Source organism: Oryzias melastigma, linkage group LG21, assembly GCF_002922805.2.
Source record: "Oryzias melastigma strain HK-1 linkage group LG21, ASM292280v2, whole genome shotgun sequence".
NCBI lineage: Eukaryota > Metazoa > Chordata > Actinopteri > Beloniformes > Adrianichthyidae > Oryzias > Oryzias melastigma.
In genome coordinates this window covers 1003162-1016567 of record NC_050532.1, presented here as the reverse complement: position 1 = coordinate 1016567, position 13406 = coordinate 1003162, and the positions used below count along the sequence as shown (strand labels likewise).

At 38.7% G+C, this 13406-nt stretch overlaps 1 protein-coding gene across 1 annotated transcript in view; it reads left to right on the top strand.

The window, feature by feature from the left end:
* dnajc10 (DnaJ (Hsp40) homolog, subfamily C, member 10) overlaps window positions 1-10765 on the top strand; it is a 20030-nt gene extending 9265 nt beyond the window's left edge. Inside the window, exons 13-25 of the mRNA XM_024287102.2 lie at window positions 91-201; window positions 277-391; window positions 1132-1259; window positions 2051-2167; window positions 2250-2351; window positions 2434-2494; window positions 3883-3977; window positions 4051-4184; window positions 5813-5866; window positions 7472-7619; window positions 7703-7825; window positions 10017-10127; window positions 10211-10765. Coding sequence (XP_024142870.1) covers window positions 91-201; window positions 277-391; window positions 1132-1259; window positions 2051-2167; window positions 2250-2351; window positions 2434-2494; window positions 3883-3977; window positions 4051-4184; window positions 5813-5866; window positions 7472-7619; window positions 7703-7825; window positions 10017-10127; window positions 10211-10222 — 1311 coding nt within the window. The 3' untranslated portion in view covers window positions 10223-10765. The remainder of the gene's footprint in view (window positions 1-90; window positions 202-276; window positions 392-1131; window positions 1260-2050; window positions 2168-2249; window positions 2352-2433; window positions 2495-3882; window positions 3978-4050; window positions 4185-5812; window positions 5867-7471; window positions 7620-7702; window positions 7826-10016; window positions 10128-10210) is intronic.
* The last annotated feature ends 2641 nt before the right edge of the window (window positions 10766-13406 follow it).

Here is a 13406-nt window from a genome sequence, read left to right as displayed (position 1 = left end):
AATGGCCCGCGGGCCGCGAGTTTGAGACCCCTGCTCTAGATTGTGTCCTGGTTAGTTAAAAAACACAAGTTTGACTAAGTTATCGTTAAGGAGAAACTGGCCCGTCACCGCTGGCTGATCAGCTTCACGTTTGGGGACAGAAGTTCCACCTCAAATGAGTACAAGAAGCTCCAAGCATTTCTGCGGAATGACCACATACAGGTACCCTCAGTAGAAACTGTTCTACACCACGCCTTCACCTGTTTTCCTGCTGACAGAATGTTTTTCTGCCTCCAGGTCGGCAGAATGGACTGCGTCTCCGACTCTGAGTTGTGTCACTCTCTCTACATCCACAAACCCTGTGTGGCGGTTTTCAAAGGTCTGGGGATCCATGACTTTGAGATCCACCATGGTCAGTACTGCATCGTCTCTGTTCCTCATCTGTCTGAGATTTTTATTCCTGCAGCACCAAAGTCCCACTCGGATCCTCTTCTGATCAGTTTTCAAATAATTCCTTTTAATCATGATTATGCCGTTTTTAGGAAAATTTTTAAAAACTGTCATTTTCTAGGATATGATTTCTGCAGAGCTGCAGGAGTTCATTAGAAATTCACCTCTGAGTTGTTAGCGGGACTGTTGGCAGGAAGTAAGCCCGCCCCCCTTCCCATCACCCATCTGTTTACACACCCTCAAGCCAACCTTCAACAAAAATATTTAGAAATATTTGAGCTATCCAGCCGTACAGTTTTGAACCAGTTCAAATAAGGAAAATGAAGACGTTGATGTCTATCTGTCGGCAAGTAGATGCATCGGAATGGAGCAGAGCAGGGAACTTGTGGCCTGCCTATCGTAATTCCTACGTTACAAATACTTCTTTTTCACACTTACTCCTGTTTTACATTCATTTGAATAAAGAAATACTCAGAGATGTAATTTTAAGTTTAATTTTCTTTATATATGTCCTTCATCATCACAACAACGTGTTAAAAACACCCCAAACATCATTTTTATTGGAGTGGGTGTTTCACTTGTTTCTCCTGCAGCGCAGTATAAAAATGGTCATTTACAGTATGCATTGCACTTTTATTCAGTCCCTTATTTTGATGCTCATATCCTCTCTGCCTGTTTCTGTCACATTGTGTCTTCTTGTAGGGAAAGATGTGTTGTACAACATCGTGGCCTTCGCTAAGGACAGCGTCCGGGCCCATGTGACGACTCTGAGGCCGGACAACTTCCCCTCTGACAGGAAAGAGCCCTGGCTGGTGGATTTCTTTGCTCCGGTTTGTGCCTTGTTGGTTAACCATGAGACTTATTTCAATCTCTTTGCATTAGTGTCCCTTAAATGATTGATAACATCAAAAAATGTTCTTATTATGCAAAGAAATGCAGAATTTCTAACCATATATTTTTTATTTTTAAGAATAAAAATGTAGTTTTCTACACCCGAGCCAGACAGACAGCAGTTTTGAGTGCAGAAATCACCTAAATAGAAGCTGTTTTGCATATTGAAGTGTGCTAAAAGATTTTAAGGAGCAACACGGCTTTAAATAAAAATTGGTGAGAAAACAATATTTTGGAACTGGAAAGAGTCAGAGAAACATTTCTAAAGCCGTGAGATTTCAGATTGCCAGGAGAAAAACTTTAATCTACAAAAGCATAAAACCTGGAACAGCAAGATTTATGAATTTGGAAACAAAATGTATATTTACAGACCTGGTATGTTTGAAGTTTAGAAACCGGGAGAAAAAAACAGTTTTCAGATTCCAGCTCAGACGAGAAAAACAAGACGTTCATGGATCTATTTGTCCGCAAGTGAAGCATCAGAATGGAGCAGGAGTTTATGATCCACACAGTGTATTTTCTACATCATAAATAAACTTCTTTTCAAACAACTTTATTTCTTCCGGTCACAATTTCATTGAAGAAATACAATTTTAAGCTTAATTGTCATTGTATACGTCCTCCATCATCAGAAAAATGCAACAAGAACGTGCTAAAACACATTTTTCACTGGTGTGGATCTTTAAGTTGTTCATGTGTGATTTTCAAAAATCCCCCCCCCTCTCTACAGTGGTGCCCCCCATGTCGGGCCTTACTGCCCGAGCTGAGAAAGGCCTCAATCCAGCTGGCTGGACAGATCAAGTTTGGTACTCTGGACTGCACCATCCACCACGACCTCTGCTCTACGGTAAGGCCCTGCTCCTCCTCCCCAGTGAACTGATGAAGAACTGATGAAGAACTGAACATCACAGCCTCTCTTGGTGTCTCAGTACAACATCCAGGCTTACCCCACCACAGTCATCTTCAACGGCTCCTCTGTTCACGAGTATGAAGGGCATCACTCTGCCGACGGCATCCTGGAGTTCATACAGGTGCTGCCTCCACATTTTCCTCATCCTGTCTTCCTGTTCGTGTGGACTGGTGTTCAGAAAGAACTTCTGTCTGTCTCTGCAGGACCTGGTCAGTCCGTCTGTGCTGGTTCTGGATCCCTCCAGTTTCAAAGAGAGGGTGAAAGGTAAAGTTCTGCTTTGAGTTCTCCTCTGACAGCAAACCAGCTGCTAGAACAGTTTTATTGTCCTGAAATAAACATTTAAATGAGAAATACATTAGGTGCTGAAGACCTCACTCTCTAAAAACTTTATTTAAAACCCTGAGGGACATTTTGGGGCTCGTTTTTCTAACCTGTACCATGATGAATGCTGACTATTAGAAGTTATTAGAGAGTAACATAAAGACAGACCAAGAAAAGACAGAAATGAAGAACCAGTAGAGAATTGAGAGTTGATTCTTTATGAAATCAAAGAAAAACATTGATGTGGATCACAACACTTTGATTTGGTCGTAGAATTAAAAAATAAAAAAAGAGAGAATGTCAAATATACAGCTACTCAGTCAAGAAAATGTGTTGCGTCCTGAGAACAAAAATATTCTGAGAGGAGGTCAGGGATCTTCATGTCTTTGTCCTTAAAGCAGTCCGGGTCCATGGACCGGTGCTGTTGGTACCAGATCATAGAGAATACATGAAAAAAAAATTGTTGTTTTATTTATATTTTGATTCTGATGGAAGTTTTATTTTGAAAAACTATTAAAGTTTAAGTTACCCTTAAAAGTTAGGGGAAACTGGAAGCTTAAAATCAATCGTACAGCAGTGTTTCTCAACCTTTGTGTATCCATTTTCACATATCTAAAAACATTTACCATCACCAGGATAAGCTCTGTGTTCATCTAAACGGGTCCTGATTTAACACTGAGTAGTTTGGAAAATGCAAGATCATAAAGACTTTTTTATTTTGTGTTTATTTGACTATAAATGAGGCTTTGAAAAGAAATTAGCCATTAGCTCTGTCTAAATCCAATCATTCTCAGAGCCTTAATCACATGTCATCCATCTGACCAATCAGAGGTGGTTAACGTCCTCACTTCCTTGTTCTGATTTGGTTCATAAAGTCTCTCTGCTCATACTAAATACCAGCTAGAGCTCGTGTTTAGCGATGTAGCTTACCATGGGATCCGGAGTCAAACCTTTAAAAAGTGAACAAAATATTGAAGCTCAGAGACACAAGTCTGCCCGTTATCAGAGTCAGTTGTACTATATCTCCCATGATGCATTGGGTTAAAGTAACAGTACTTCTGCACTACAGTGACAGATCACAATGCAACAAACGCACATCAGTCTGTTCTAACAGGTTTTAAATCTTCTTGATGATATCAGAGGAAAACATTTTAGTTCTTTAAGGTTTGTGTTTTATTTTTAACAAGTTACCTTTATAAAGGAAACCACTGGTTTCTCAGAATGTTTGGATTGAAGGACAAATTCCATTTCAGATTTCAGTCATTTTTGAAAAAATGGAAGTTGTCTCTAAATACAGAAACAAAAATGAAGTCTTTCTTTGTCTGCTGCAGGTCGAGACGAGGGGCAGACCTGGGCGGTGGACTTCTACGCCCCCTGGTGTGGTCCCTGTCAAGCCTTGATGCCGGAGTGGCGGCGCATGGCTCGGGTAAGGCGCACAGACACACAAACCATGGCAGAGGTCCTCAGCCGACTAAGTCTCTGGTGTCTTTGTCGTTCAGCTGGTTGCCGGTCAGATCCTGGTCGGTTCAGTCGACTGCCAGCGCTTTCAGACCTTCTGCCAGAGCCAGGGGGTGAGGGGGTACCCCGAGATCCGCCTGTACCCCGGCAACACGCTGCAGCCCAACCGCTACATGTGAGTCGCACCGACACTCGTTCTGTTTGTCAGCGGTGTTACAGCATGGATACACAACAAACACACAACCGTCTGAGGTTTTGACAGCGCAGACGAGGGAGGAACAGGCAGCTGTGGAGGTTTGGGGAGTTTATTCAGGAGTTTACAGGACACTTTTATCATACAAAAACTAAATTAAAGTTAAATTAAATTACAGATTTGGGTTTTTTTTTCCAAAAACAAAAGTTTTCTTATAGTTAGTGATGTAAACTGAATAAATGTAGCCCTTTCTTTATTACACTTAATAACTGCTATAAACAAAACTAACTGAAAGCAGCTTTTTGCCTGAAAACAATTTTAAGAAATTATGTTAACTGAAAATCCAGTTTAATGATCCAGACGAGGCTGAAGTGGGAGCCAGAACTTTCATCTTTTTCTTTACCCGTTGGAGCCGCAGGTTTGCAGAGCTCGTCCGTCTACTGTGGGCGAAGGTGAGATACACTCCGAACAGATCGGCGACTTTCACTCCCGCGGCGGAGCTCACTCGCTCAATATGCTGGCAGAGAGAGAAAGACGCTGCGGGGTGCAGAGGCTGCCGCCTCGGGCCTCAACCAGGCATTAAAAAAAAAAAGCAAAAGGTCTCCTAATTTGATTTTATCCCTCTTAAGTTAATACGAGACAGTGAGCCTTTAATCTCAGACACAGAAACACAGCGGAAGCGGCTGTCATATGGACACAGCCCCCTGTACCGGGAAAATCTTTAATAATATTCATATAAACTCAAACATAGAGACATGATTACTGATGTTTTGTAGAATTCTTCTTTATAAATAAACCTGATCTCTCAACATCATCTGTGTCTTCATACATTCTAAGGGAGATATCCACAGACACCGTTCCCTATAGCGATTATCCTAAATCCATTAACTTGTAGCTCCTCCCACAAGCTCAGGAACACATTTTTTGACAGGCAACGAGCAGAGGATTCTTTGCGCAACGAAAGAGGGGCGGGGCACGTGAATTTGTCGTGCAAATCGTGTTTGGTTTGAGTTCACCTTGATGGTCTGTGAGAACAACTGTCACAATAAATTCTTATTTGGAGCAAAGACTTCTGGTGTTTGTTAAATCCAGATTTTTTTAATGGCTGTTATTTGCTCGTATTTACATGCAGCTAAGATGTACATTGCTGTATTGCCAGCACGTTTTTAAGTGTGTCCAAGGCAACATGTTGTTGGTTGCACGTGTTTACCTAACCATAATCCTAATCTTTCCTCCAGGTCTGTGTGGGAACGTATTTTGCACATATTTAGAGAAAACTTTCTTCTTTTATTTTGAAGTCGAAGGCTCTTTTTCTGTTTCCTCACTGGATCTTTTCTGTGAAATTAAACTTTCCAGATATGTTTCTTAGCTAGCTTGGGGTTTTTACTTTAGTGGTTGGCACAGCTGCTTTAAGAAAGTAGTGGGTGATTTTTTTTAACATGTGACCAACATGAGTCAAGAACAAGTCAGTTATGATGTGGGGAGAATCCAGTTGTTTTCCAAAATAAAACTTCCTTCAGAACCAGAATATAAATAAAACAATGGTTTGGACCTTCAGGAGTCTGGTGCACAAACATTCAGGGTTCATTCTGCTGCGTGTTTGTCTGTAGGTCCTACAACGGCTGGCACAGAGACGCACACTCGCTCAGAGCCTGGGCCCTCAGGTGAGGCTCATCTCCGGCGCTAACGGATCTCTTAATTCGTGTGTCCTTTTATTCTACATATCTATCTTCTTTTGGTTCTCCTTGCTTAAAATCCCACTCCAATCATCTTTTTTGATCTTTTGCAAAAGCGTTCCCAGAGTTCTTTAAATTGTAATAATAATAAAAAAAACTTTTGTCGTTTTCTACTTCATAGTTTTTACAGAGCAGCAGGAGTTCATAGAAATCCAGCTCTTGTGTTGATGTGGAATTAGCCTGCTCCCATTTCCCGTCATCTATCTCTTCTGCTAGCTTACTTCCCTCACAACCCCGACCGATCATCACCCATTTAACAAAAATGGTCAGCATTATCAGAGCTATCCAGTCGTACAGTTTAGATCCAGATTAGATCCAGAATGATTTGAATAAAGACATACTCAGAAATGCAATATTACGCTTCATTCTTTATATATCTGTCCTCCATCATTAGAAAAATGACACAAGAACATGTTAAAATCACCCAAAACAATATTTTTTTTGAAGAGTTTCTTTAAAGTTTACCATCTTTCTGTCTTACTTTTGCTTTTGTTTCCTCTACTGTATTCTATTCATCTCTTAATTTTCTTTTTACTCTGTTTAAAGACCCAGAGCATTGAGTTGGTTAGATTTGGGGTATGAAGGGCTGTAATCCAGCAGGACTGCATGTAAACAGAGACTCAGCCCCAGGTGATGGAAGAGGACGGGTTTTTTTCCCTGTTCACGGCTCCGCCCACAACTCCGAGACAATTTTCTAATGAACTTCTACTGCTCTGCAGAAGCTATGTTCCAGAACACAACAGTTTAAAAGGAAACGTTGGCTAAAAAAGTCATAAGCGTAATTAAAAGACCAGTGGGAACACTTAAAAATAGATCAAAAGATGATTGTAGTGGAACTGTAGAATGTATTTCCTGCTTCCTTTACTTTATTCTGTTATTCCCTCTTCAGTTTTTCTACTCTTTAGTCATCTTTTTTCTATCCATTCTTGATTTACATCTCTACTTTAATTTTTTATTGATTTTTTAACACTTTATTCAATTTCGATATTCCTACTATTCCTTTTTATTCTAATTTTTCTTTCTTATTTTTCATTTGTTTTTCTTGTTTATCGAATCCATCTCCTTTTCTCTCACCTATTGTCCACTTAAGTTATTTCTATTCATCTTTCTGTCTTCCCTCTTTTTATTCTTTTTGCTTTTTTAACTTTCATTCATTTATTTATTCTTTTTGTCCTGACTTTTTCCTGCTACATTTGCTGTTTTTATGTCCAGAGGAAAAAAGAATCAGCTTTGATTCCTTACAGTTGTTATGATTAAATTCCGATGAGTTTGATAAAGACAGCTTGTTCTACATGTATGGATGGTTTATATAAGGTATCATCAGATTACACTGAAGGATTGGGGTCTGTGTCGGTCATGTAAAGGGTGACAGTAGAGAGGAAAACTCCATCTAAATGGAGAATTTAGTGAGGAATCTCCAGTCTATAATGGCTACTATCTGTCATGATGGCTTTTTTTTTTAATAATGTCTCCTCTCTTCTTTCTGCTTGAATATCAGACTTGACTCTTGGTGAAAGTTGTTTTTGTCTTCAGTTCTTTACCCAGAGCCTCGGTGGATCTGACTCCAGAAACCTTCAGATCAAAGGTTCTGTCGGGCCAGCATCACTGGGTTCTGGATTTCTACGCTCCCTGGTGTGGACCCTGTCAGCACTTTGCCCCAGAGTTTGAGGTTCTGGCCCGGGTGAGAGACCTCTCTCTTTCTGGTCAGCCGTTCAGAAGCGTTTGCTGACTGCTTTTCAGAGCTGACGGTCTTTTGATCGACAGATGCTTAAAGGGGAGGTCCGAGCAGGAAAGGTGGACTGTCAGGCTCATTATCAGACCTGCCAGTCAGCTGGAATCACAGCTTACCCGACTGTTAAGTTTTACCCTTACCTGGGATCACAGAAGGTGAGGACACACACACAGGTACAAAAGCATACATGTAGGTGGAAACAGACAAATGATGATGCATGTTTTTGGGTCGGAGAGTCCTAGAGAAGAGCCGCTGCATTTTTGTATTAGTTAAATCCGTCCTTACAGGAGGACACAGCTGTCTGTGAGAGCAAAACAAGAAATCTTGTAAAGGCTGATGTCCACTGGTCTGTTTGTAGTGCGTCTCTGTTGCGTTAACAAAAAAAACGAACTATAATTTATCAAAATATGATTTATGTTTTGTTGAGAAGAAAAAGAATTGTAACTTAAGTTTTGTCAGTAAAAAAGATTTTCTACTTGTAACAAAAAAAAATTGTTTCTAATATGCTGTTTACACACACACAAAGCATTTTTATGGACTGACGATTTCTTTTGACAAGTACAAAATCTGTTTTCTGTCAAATTATCTTTTTTATAAGTGCAAAACATTTTTACACACACAAATTTATTTTTACAGATAGGCAATACTTTAGCAACACTTCTAACTTCATATGTTTTCACGTCTTCAAGATTAAGAAGAAGTGATGCGTTTAACCCTTCCTCTCTCTTCGGGGTCCAGTTGACTCCAACCACATATTGATATGTGATTTCTTCCATGACAAAGGTGGACAGGATTTTATGTCTGTCATGGACATTAGTGAAACTCAAAAATCAAAGATAAAAAAAAGTTCAGCGCACTGTCTTGGGGGGTCCAGATGACCCCACTTTTAATGTAAACAAACTAAGGAGAGCGGAAGGGTTAAATGCTGCTTGAATGCTGGTTTTCAAATCAGCTGCTTTGAACTTAGATTGTTAATAAAATCTGGTGAAAACTTGACATTTTCCCACTTTCTTAGACAGATATCACCTGATAATTAATATAAAAAGTCTAAATATTCGTTTTGAGAACACTCACCTGTAAAGTTTCTCTTTTCACATCGCTCCCTTGGGGCTGCGCTTTTCCTGCAGCGCCTTCGCCATGGAGCAGGCGGCATGAGGTCCTCCTCAACCCCCAGAGGGCCTAGTGGGGTGATCAGCTCAATGTCCCGCTTACGCAGGGCTTTTATTTCCTGTCTGTTGACACCTTTTGCGGCAAAAAAAACAGAAACAGTAAACAGGTCCAGGTTTTAAAATGATTGTACTTTAAAAAATAGTCATTTTATATTTATGGTGACGTGTCCATGTAATAACACATACATTAATACAGCAGATAAAACCAGTGACATTTTCACCATGGAGTTTAGTTTTCAAGTACAAAAACAACATATTCTGGGACACAATACATCCAATTTAGAGGAGAGGGCATGGGGCCTGATTGCTTAAGTTTTGGATGAACTAATTGATGGGGGGGGTAGGACAAACCATTCCTCCGGAGCCAAAGGGGAGGGGGGACAGACCGGAGACACAACAGAGACAATGTAAGCTCACAAAATTTAAAGATCGTAGATTGCCTTATGAACCCGTAGAGAGAAAATGTTTATACATGTTTTTTCTATGGGCATGCTGCGGCTGACATGTCATTGCAACATTTATACAACACATATGGGGAAGGTTGAGGGAGGCAAGATGCAGGCATGACAAACAGGTTTTTTATTAGCATTCTGCTAGATTTTTGGACATTCTTGGCAGATATTAAGGTTTTTTAGGCTATTTTGGAGTTTAGCTAATATTTCAGCTACATCTTTTGTCTTACTTAGGGTTTTTTTTTTATTTTCTTAGGCTATTTTGACATCTAACCAGTATTTTATCTAGCTATCAACTTCTGTGTTTTTAGCTATATATTTCAGCATCTTCAGCTGCAAAATCCGGCTTACAGCATTCACACTAGCATTTTTGCAGATAAAGCTAGTGTGAATATATCTAGTTTTTCGTTAGTTTAAAGCTAATGATGGTTAAGATGTGTGCTTTACATCCAGTTTGCAAATGACCCGATTAGTCGACTAATCGGAAAAAATAATCTGTGATTAGTCTATTAAAATAATAATTTGTGGCAGCACTAGTTTGTGTGGACCTCCCATTCCATGTTTTCAAAATCTGTGTATTTGAATTCTCTTTTGCCCAGAACGTACACAATACATGGAAAATAAAAACAGCAGCATTAACAGCGTTACTAGTGTGATCAGGCCCTTGCTCTGGATCCAAGTCGTCCTCTTCCTGTGTCTGAGTCATGAATGGTCTTTGTGTTCAGAGGCAGCAGTCGAGTGGAGAGCCCATCAACAGCCGGGACGCCAACACCATTTCTGACATCATCAGACAGCGGCTAAAACAGTTGTCCCCACGCCCACACAGCACACCAAAGGTAAGCTGGCTTTTCAAAATAAAAGCCTTTGTTTTAAGTTCTGGAGTGTTTTATGTTTGGGTTTTTCTTGTTTTGTTTTACAGGATGAGCTCTGACGGAGGCGGCGTGGTGAGGCTGAGCGGCAGATTGGTCAGGGAGGGGTGTCTGTGGTCTGATGTGATGAGTCGGGGCGCTCTTGTGCACGTACAGACTGTTAGCCACTGTGCACTTCATGGTGATGAACACTCCTGCCTTGACTTCTTTGGTTTCTTCTTGTCTCCATTGTTTGTATTTACTCCATGAAGTAAAGCTGTGGGACACTGAGGGTTACGTTACTGAGGCAGACACATGAAATTCTGCTTTCTTTTTATCGTTGGAACTATATAAAATAGTGTTTCTGTTAAAGATAAAAGGTTAATCTTCTATTGGATTTTTTAAGTCACTGAAAGAACTACAAGGTTCTAACCAAAGAAAGTTTCTGGCAACTATTATTTTAAGCAAACGCTCCAGACTTTCTAATCTTCCATGTTCATTTCTGGGTTTGTTTTGTAAGTATTTATTCTAAAATGCTTTTGGTTTTCAGGTTTGATAAATGCCAACATTTCAGGGTGCCTACTTTGTTCTAGTATTCATTTGTAATAAAGCAACCAATAAAATCATGTACATTGGTTGAAGTTGTTAAAAAACACTTTGTGACGGTTCGTATGTCTTCTTCATGGCAAACTGGATCTTATGACTTATTTTTTATGTTTACCACTTTTTTCCCCATTTCTGAAATTTAGACAAAAATATTTTGTGTATCAGTTGCCTGTAATAAAGAAAAATTGTCCATAAAGACGTTTAATTTTTGAGCTGTTAAGATTTAAAAACTGACCAGCAGGGGGCATGGTTTACTCAATTGTTGCAAAGGAAAATCCATTGACCCAAAAAGAGACTATTATCAAGAACATGTTCATTAAAAGGTAACAGAGCAAGAATGGTAATAATAAATAGCAGAGAAGTTTATTTATCACCACAATTCTATTGGGTTTTGAGTTGTTGGAGCCAGCAGGTACTTCCTGTTTGGAATCTGAGGTGTCACTCAGTCCAGTTCTCTTACACAGTCAGTGAGAAGACAGTAACCACAACAGAATACGCTGATGACTTTTTTATATCATTCTTTTTGCAATTTACTGAAACCTTTGTACAATGCAGAGCCCTGGACATTCAAAACAAAATAACATTTTCTCTTAAATTAATTTGTGACCACAGATTAGTATGTTACCTATTTGTGCACACAAATGAGCATTTTGTATGCACAAATTTGGCTTTGGAAGTAAACCAATTATTTACTTTCCAAATGATTTTTTAACTTTTTACCATCATAATTGTGTTTGTATCTGTGGTTTTAATCAACAAAGCTGTGACCACCAGTGCTTGATCAGTATTTGGATACATATCTATATCTTATAATTATATTATCTCTACTATTGAGTGTGCCATAAAGCTCATGGGAAACTCCAGGGTTAAATGGATGAAGATTCTTTGGTTGGAAATTGTTTATTTAAAGCAATCAAAGCAGAAATTATACAAAAAACAAGACAACAGATGTTTACATATTTACAAAGAAATATCAAACATATGAAACTCTTAAAATGATGGGAAAATATGCAAACATACATAGACACTAGTAATTAATTCAGTTATTACATATAGTCCAAGACACAATTAAGCTATTAAATATCAAGATTGTTATGTTCTTACCTTCTGCATTGTTTCTGGGTTTAATGAAAACAAAACCAAGAAACGAGAACGATGTAAAGAGGTTCTACAGCCATATGACAAAACCCACGTTCTGAAGACGTCAAACACCACAAGCGCACTATCCCCACTGTAAAACACCGTAGTGGTACCACTATGTTTGTTTGTTTGTTTATTAAGGATCCCCATTTGCTAATGGACGTCCAGTGGCTACTATTTCTGGGGTCCCGCTTTCTTAAAGCCACAAATGCAATATACATGCGCATATATGCACTCTCCACAACAATGTGAACAGAAATAATACCACAATAATACCATAACAATTAAAGCAAAAACATAAACAAAATACAGACAAAATATTCCACAATCCCCCTGGTTCAGTCCAGGTTCAAAACTCTGACATCAGCCTCCAACAACACTTTAAAATGCATCTAGTCTCAGAAGGTTCTGGAATAGTTCTGACAAAGTCATAATTTTCACCAACTGTGAGTACTAGAGGCAAACAAACAAATGTGCTAAAAATGTAATGCACTTGCTAAATGTTTATATGTTGTGATACCACTAGAGTCTTTTTGCACTATAAGGCAAACCATCAGTACAAGGTCTATTTTCAAAGTTATGTCCTATTTAAGGTGCTCTGAACTTTAAGGCGCTTTAAACGAGACAAAAGAGTCAGAGATTAGTCTGTCGGATTTCATGAACACCATTCACGTTAATTCTGCAACTTAAATGGAACACGCTACACCAGGGGTCAGCAACCTTTTGAGTCTGACAGCTGCTTCATGGGTACTGAGTTAAAGGGCTACTGGTTTGAAATAAAAAAAATGCTCAGTTTGCCTTTAGTTATAGATTAGTAATAATGAATAATGATACTCCTCTATGTAAAGACACTGATTCCTCACCATAATTATCAAAAATGACAACAAGATAGGAAACAGATATCAATATTCAGAACTTTATTAATCTCAATAATTGTTAAATTTACAGATGATAACTTACATTTTTATGGGAAAAATCTCCCATTTTCACTATGTTTTGTCCCATGTTTATCAATTTTTTAATGTTAAAGTAAAATCAACTTACACAAATCTTGTCACATTTTAAACTAATGACCAAATCTGCAGCATTTTTAACAAAATTGATTATCTTTGAACTGGAGTAGGTCAGAGGTTACCTAAACTTATCTAAAGTTCATGTATCATGAACACATTTTTAAGATGTTTCCATTTTTAAATCTATGTAAATGCAAGTGTGATAAAAAAAAAAGAGTTACCACGGGGACCAGGTTAGCTACACTAGTAGCATTATCGTATTTATTTACACTAGGCTACCTGTAACTCCTAATCTTGTTTGTAACATTTGAAAAACAGACTGATATCACTAAATCAAACAAACTAAAACAAACATTCCTGTGAATATACTAACTCTCAATATTTTTAGTAACAAGTAAAAAAAAAAATCAGTTCAACAGGGCTATATGTTAGCATTGTCAAAGAAACACTCAAACTTTTTTGTAAAGCTCAGAGTAACAGACTCACACTTTGACAGAGTATTGTGTCC